This window comes from Schistocerca piceifrons, chromosome 1, assembly GCF_021461385.2.
Source record: "Schistocerca piceifrons isolate TAMUIC-IGC-003096 chromosome 1, iqSchPice1.1, whole genome shotgun sequence".
Classification (NCBI taxonomy): domain Eukaryota; kingdom Metazoa; phylum Arthropoda; class Insecta; order Orthoptera; family Acrididae; genus Schistocerca; species Schistocerca piceifrons.
The window spans coordinates 875,160,415-875,167,878 of NC_060138.1; the positions used below are offsets into that span (position 1 = coordinate 875,160,415).

Genomic DNA, 7,464 nt, shown 5'->3' on the forward strand with positions numbered 1-7,464 from the left:
TGACTATATTCCTGCCAAGTCTTTCTGAAATATCACAGAAGGAACATCCAGCTTCTCATAGCCCTGTTCAAAAAATGGCTCTGAGCACTATGGGACTTAACTTCTGAGGTCATCAGTCCCCTAGAACTTAGAACTACTTAAACCTAACTAACCTAAGGACATCACACACATCCATGCCCGAGGCAGGATTCGAACCTGCGACCGTAGCGGTCGCGCGGTTCCAGACTGTAGCGCCTAGAACCGCTCGACCACTACGGCCGGCTCATAGCCCTGTTACACTACCTCATTCAAACTCAGTGAGGTTTTTATAATGGCGTTCTTGTCGCCTTAAAGGCATTATTGATTAACATCAACTCACCACGTGCAGTCTCAGAGGTAACTAACGTTCACGGCCGATACAGCGTGTATTTAAATCAAACCTGATTTGAATTCTCACAGTCGCACTACTAGCGTGACTCTTATGAGAGTAGCGCAGAATTTTAAGAGACATCATCTTTCATACTTTGAAACACGACTACCAACTTTCATTTATGTCGCACAGCTCCTTCTTGGTCTTGCTACTTTTTGTCGTCAGTCTATGTGAAGACGATGTACCTGCCACTTTGTATTCTTCAGACGTCTGACTCTTCTGTGTCCATTTTCGCAGGACGGCGCTCCACGTGGTTGCTGCAACAGGCAACTCTGCGATAGCAGAGCTTCTGCTCTCCCACCCTCCGCAGAGCTTTCCGGTGGGGAAAAGAGCGGGTAAGTTTAAATCTAGGACAGAAGAAAAGACGTTAATAAACATGAGAGATCGAGACGGAAACACCGCACTGCACTTGGCAGCTCGATGCGCTACGTCGGGAGACAAGTTGGACTGCCTGCGAATACTTCTGGCCGCCAAAGATGTCGCCCCGTGGCTGCACAACTCACAGGGCGAAACAGCCGTAGACGTCTCTGGGTGCGCAGCAGCCGAAAACCTCATACAGAAACACGCCAACAGTGCACGTCCCGAGTGGCGACACACGCACTACTCTGACGACGTGCGTAACCTCTTCGAGATGATCATTAACAATAAATTTTCAGAACTGATCGACGAGCTGGAGCAGAATAACGCTTGGCACCTCGCTTGTACAGACTATTGCGGATACACATTACTGCAGTATGCGGCAGAGAAAGGACTTTACGAAGTTGCCGAAGCACTGCTGAAAAAAGTTAATCTCAGTATGAGTTACGACGCAAACGGAAGAACGCCACTTATGCTTGCCTGCGTACAAAATGATTGTAAGATGGTCCGACTTTTATTAGAGGCAGACGGCATAGGAAGCAGCAATGTCAATGCATTCGATTCTAAGAACAACACTGCACTTCATTTTGCTGCCGAGAATGGAGATCTGGAAATCGTTCTGATCCTGTTGAGGCACGGTGCCGATGTATGCGCGAGAAACAAAACGGGGAAGTATCCGTTTTCAGCAGAGCAGCTAGAAGCTATACTGGATAAAAATCTCTACACTAAAGGAAATCGCTTACCTTCTCACAGGAATTACGTTGTAGTTTTCAATTACCGCCTTTTGGTACGTCACAGGCAGTGTTCTCCCCCTACCGCAAACCTCAGTTCGATATTTCGAAGGCCCTGTAAAATTGGCAAAGCACGACGTGGCGTGCAAACGGCAACAGGTCTACAATCCGAATATTCAGAAATGTACTTCCTAAACTGTCTGATCAATTCGAAACAGCATACAAGATTACTGCACCATCCTGTTATTTCAAGCTTTTTGAAACTGAAATATGATCGTGCAAGGTGGCTTCTGCATCTTAATCTCTTCCTCTCTATGATATTTGCCATCTTGATCAACACCTTCATTGGTGTACATATCAGTAACAGAGACAGTGACGATGAAACTGTAACCGAATTTTCTCTGCGTGTGGTTGTAATTATATTGGCAGTAATTATGTCAGTCAGAGTACTGCTCCAATATCTTCTCAGCCCACTGCCGTGCTACAAGAACCTAGAGAACGCTGTTGCCTTTCTGGTCATTGTTTTCACAGGACTCGTTCTATTTGGCTCACTTGGCTCGTGGTCCGATGCTGCGCTCACCGGCTCCGTTCTCTCTTCCTGGTTACATCTCTTCGTGCTAACAGGTCGCCACCATTTGTTTTCCAAGAATTTTGAAATGTTCAAAACGGTCTCCGCAAATTATTTACGCCTTCTCGGATCGTACATCTTCGTACTCTTCGCATTCGCCTTTAGCTTTTACATTATCTTTTCTCACGTCCCCATTTCGAATAGGAATTCCTCAATCCAGTTTCCAGAAAATATTTCGGAACGTGTAGTCAACCAACCGGCTCACGAAAACTCGAGCGAGTGTGCCGAAAACAACTTCTTTGAAAGCCCAACGAGAGCGTTATTCAAAACGGTCATTATGATGACCGGTGAATACGATGCTGGTGATTTGCCCTTTAGATCGAATTTTTGGACAGGCGCTATAGTGTTCCTTCTCTTTCTGTTCTTACTGCCTGTGGTGCTACTAAATTTACTCACCGCACTCGCCATATCGGATGAGCAACGAATAAGAAGTATGGCAGACACTTTGAAACTAGTCATTCAAGTGAAATTTTTGTGGGAGACAGAAGGGATGGCCATGAACGCGCACGGTCTCCTTAAACACTGGGGCTATAGTAGACTTGCTGAACATCTTGAAACGCTTTGGGTTTTTCACAGAGTGCCTGCAAATGATGCCTACATAGAAGTATGGCCGAACAGGGTAGGAGGGATCCGCGTTTCAGGAACTCATGACTTGTCTCATAAACTTAAGCCACGCATTGTGCAGAATGCGATAAACATCGTGAAAAACCGAACAGTGTCGTCTGCAGAGCCCAGTGATAAGCAGCGTATCCTTTCTGAAATATTGAAGCGGCTTGAATCGTTGGACGATAAATTCCAGAAACTAACTGTCGACTTGGAAGCAAGCCTAACGGCAACAACGCGAGAGCAGCAACCCGATGAATCGCTTCTTGCATTGCCAATACAGTGACTTCAGGCAAGAGGGCATAAGAAGGTCCCTGACAGCTCGCGGCTCTGTAGCCAACGGCTGTAAGCGAAAACAATAGTCATCTATACGGCTTTGGCGACGCTGTGTCGTTGCTATAGAGATGTTTACAAAATCGCGTTACGTTGTCGGTTGAGATAGGCGCGCGAAGCTCCGCGCCCAGCTCATTGCAACTGTCAGAAATCAACTTAGACCGACTTAATTATAGCTGAAGAGATTGAGGGCTGCCTTCGGCATTGCTTTTATTTGCTGACAATCGTTGTCATTCTGTAAGTTGCCATGCCAACAAACTTCCATGTTGTTATTAAAATGTTGATACAAGTAAGCCACAATCTCTTGTGACTAGAGATAAGAAAAAATAGTTTTATTTTGTGGCAAAATTCAGCGTCATTTTTGTCACATTCAGTTATACTTTTTGTCTAATTTGATATTATTTTAGCCAAACTCGGTGCTATCTTTTGCCAAGTTCGATGTTACTTCTATGCCAAATTCGGTGTTACTTTGTGCCAAATTCGTTGCTACGTTTTTGCGAAATTAGATGTTGCTTTTTTTTCAAAATTCTGTGTAACATTTAAGACATATTAGGTGTCGTATTTTTGCCAAATTCTGTTTTCTATATTTTGCTAAATTTGTTGTTTTTTCGCCAAATTCGTAGTTATTTTTGTCCACATTCGGTGCAATGCTTTGGCCAAATTCGGTGTTATTTCTTACTAAATTCGCTGTTATATTTTTGCCAAATTTGGTTTTGTTTATTTTGCTAGTTTAGTTCTTTATTTTGCAAATTAATTTTTGGCCAAATTCGGTGCTATTTTTTGGCCGAATTCGGTGCTATTCTTGCTAAATTCGGGGTTATATTTTTGCCAAATTCGGTGTTGTTTATATTGCCGAATACGGAGCTATTTTTAGGCCACATTGTGTGCTATTTTTTGGTCAAATCCAGTGTTATTTCTTGCCAAATTCGGTGTTATTTTTTGCCAAATTTGGCGATTTTTATTATCCTTTTTACCAAATTCTGTGTTCTTTTCTGCCACATTCGACGTTTTTAGCGAAACTCTTTTCATTTTTTGCTAATTTCGGATTAATTTTTATGTCAAATTCGATGTTACTTTTATGCCAATTTCGGAGTTTTTTGTGCCAAATTCTTTGTTACTTTTCTGCAAAACTTCACGTTACTTTTTTGCCAAATTCGGTGTCATATTCTTGCCAAATCCGGAATTATATTTTCACCAAATTTTGTTTATTTTGCTAAATTCCCTTTTTTTGATGTTTGTTTCACCAAATTCGGTGTTTTCAGATATGACATTGTTTTTACCAAATTTTGTTTTTCTGCTAAATTTCATGTTATTTTTACTAATTTCGGTGATAATTTCGTCGTCACATCAGAGATCGTTATGCGGCAAATGGACTCTCAGTTTAATAGTGTAAACGGAATTCAGCAGTTTTAACAATCAATAACTATCACTTCGAATATTAGGAAACTGCCGCTCTCAGATTTATAACATTTCTATGTGGCTAAATTATAAATTTCACGATGTCTCTATAAGTCGACAATTTCGAATTGTGTAGCCAAAAACCACTGATTTCGCGTTATTTTTTGCGTTATCGTTTTCTCGGAATTTTCCTGTCGCTGCTTATGACCAAATACAGGGCACTTCGATGCATCTTTTCTGTCCGCCGAACAGTGGCAGTAGGCTCTATTAATCTACTTACAGAACTTAAGCAGTTGCCGTTAGTGTTCTGAAGTAGTTGTAATAACAGTACGTAATAGATATCCACTGTCACTGGAGGATGATGGTGTAGGAGAGTGACCCAGTTTATAGATTTCCAGTACTGACTGAATGACTCTCACTGTACAGTGATAGTCCCTTGAATACTTCAGACAGAGAACATTTGAAAATACCCAAACACTTTGCAGCGAATTCATGGTCATGTTGGGCTCCAATTTACACAAGCAGCTGACAGGGACCTCTGTTGACAATAAGTTCACTTGTTACAGATTATATCAGTTTGCTTCAGGCCTCTCTTGAAAATGATTTTGTTGCGAATATGAAATCTTGCAAATGGCCAGGCCTTCCTATGAACAGCTCCATGTGTCTGACATGGGCTCGTCATCGAAGCTGTTGCTGATTTAGCAAGATATAAATACCAGGCACACCTGATCACTGTATAGCACTTTTGTTCAGGACTTCGCCCCTCCGTAATATCTGGAGAATCACAATATACTCGAGTCTCAGTTTTTCTGTTACCAATCCGTTTCCCCAAATACTTGTCCATTGCCTTAACAGCTGCTACTTCCATAGCTAGTGGTGTTCCAGTGGAGAAGGTATATTCTCTTTTGTTTCCGGTTTAAGAAGCAATAAAATAAAAATTTATACGATTACTCAAACTCTTCTTGGACAAAACTCATTCTGTTTTGTGCATCATTGTTTAACATACAAAGATCGCCTTTTTCTTCAAATTAGCTGATAAAAAAGTTGGTTTAACGGACATGACAAACTATGCAGAACAAAACTTGTGCTGCAAAACATCATTTACTGAGGTCCACGGTCTAGCCTGTATTGAATGTGGGCAAGAGTCATAACGACTTTGTCTCTGAGACTGTCTACTGGAATTTTGCACTCACATAGTCACAGTCGGAAAAGGTCCATCTATAGTGTGATACTTCGTGATTGAGTTGTTTGTAGATAGGATGGTTATTAAAAGTTGAGTCTTTTACTACATTATGAATCAATAGCGAATGTCGTCGCAATTGTTCAGATAACACTGCCATGCGCGTGTAAGAAGAGACACGTAGCTAAACCCAAAACAAGAAAAGATTACTTCATGAGCAGACGCTAAGGTATTTGATTATAAGAGAAAAGTAATTAATTTCCTAAAGGAAATCATAGTTTTCTTGTGACAAAACGTATAGTCAATGTTCCTTTGTATTTAGCAGTTTTACTTAATTACTTTTACCTCATATCGTACCTTATGGACAAATGTTTGTTTGTTTCTTGTCGTTGCACCTTTTGTACCAAGTTTTGTATGATCTATTTTGTAACTGTCAATGGAAGATCCCTAATTGCTTACAAGTGTAACAAATATAAAAAAAAAATCATATCTGGCAGCATGGCGGTTGCATAAATTTTGTACACTTATTAAGTATCCATAACGATCACATATCCTAATTGAATTTCATGGAAAAATGCAGACTAATAAAAGCTTTGCATCAGTTGTCAGTAATGAAATTCATGATCCTGTAAATAATCAAAATATTCAATAGTTGACTTCTCATACCAGGAAAGCAGTGGTGGCTAGAAAGTGGCATTATTATCATAAGAAAAGAACAGGCAAACATATCATACAATAGCTTTTACGCAAACTTAATTGCTGGCTCTATTAATAATTCTGAAATTGTGAGATCCCAAATAAACACATGCCTACAACAATACTCTATACATAAGGCAATGTCCCGACTTACCGACACACTCACTCACCGACTCATCATCGCCAGACCAAGCCACTAACGACAGAAACTTGCTATTTGCAGAGGGTGTTGATCTTATTCTGTAGGCGTCGTCTACGAAGGAATTTTTCCAAATTCCGCCCCAAGGGGTGCAATGGGTTATTATGCCATTATCAAGGCAATTTTGAAGCTACACTTACGAAAATCGGTATATGGTTTCTCAGTCAGACATAAATAAAAATGTGTTTCAGCAGTTTTTGGAATTTAACCTTTATGGAAGTAAAATATCGGGTGAAAGTTTTTCTGAAAATAAATCACTGTTAAAGAATTACTAACGTATTTTTAAAGTTATATCTATGAAAATTGGTATTTGTCTTCTCAGTTAGAAAAAAAAATTACATGTTTCATTGTTTTTGGAAATCCAACCCTTAAGGGGGTGTTTTATGAAATATTTCACTATGAAACATTTTGAAAGCTAGATCTTTGTAAATCTGAATTTAGCTTCTTCGTTAGAAATAAAAAATATGTTTCACCGTTTATGTAAATTGACGCCTTATGGGCATGAAATAGGTGATGAAAGTTTTTATGGAAATATTTCACTATACAGGTATTTTTAAAGATAAATCTATCAAAATCTGTATTTCGCTTCTCTGTTAGAAATTAAAAAAATACACATTTCACTGTTTTTGGACACTCAACCCGTAATAGGGTGAAGTGCTTTATAAAAGTCTTTCACAGTGAAAATATTTTTAAAGCTATGTTCCACTGTTTACAGAAATTCTATCCCTAAGGAATTTTGGGAAGGGGGGGGGGGCAAATTGCTACAAAGAGAAACTTGAAATTTGGAGAGAGTGTGTATTTCTATTGTAGGTATCGTTTAAGAAGGGAATGTTCGAAATTACATTCCTAGGAGGGTGAAATAGGAGACGAAAGTCTTTTTGAAAATATGTCGTACTTAAGGCAATTTTGAAGCTAGAACTACTAAAATTC

General features: G+C 39.8%; 1 protein-coding gene across 1 annotated transcript in view; it reads left to right on the top strand.

Moving 5' to 3' along the window:
- Positions 1-6,759, top strand: part of LOC124776152 (transient receptor potential cation channel subfamily A member 1-like) — an 87,444-nt gene extending 80,685 nt beyond the window's left edge. The window contains exon 6 of the mRNA XM_047250993.1: positions 647-6,759. Coding sequence (XP_047106949.1) covers positions 647-3,014 — 2,368 coding nt within the window. The 3' untranslated portion in view covers positions 3,015-6,759. The remainder of the gene's footprint in view (positions 1-646) is intronic.
- The last annotated feature ends 705 nt before the right edge of the window (positions 6,760-7,464 follow it).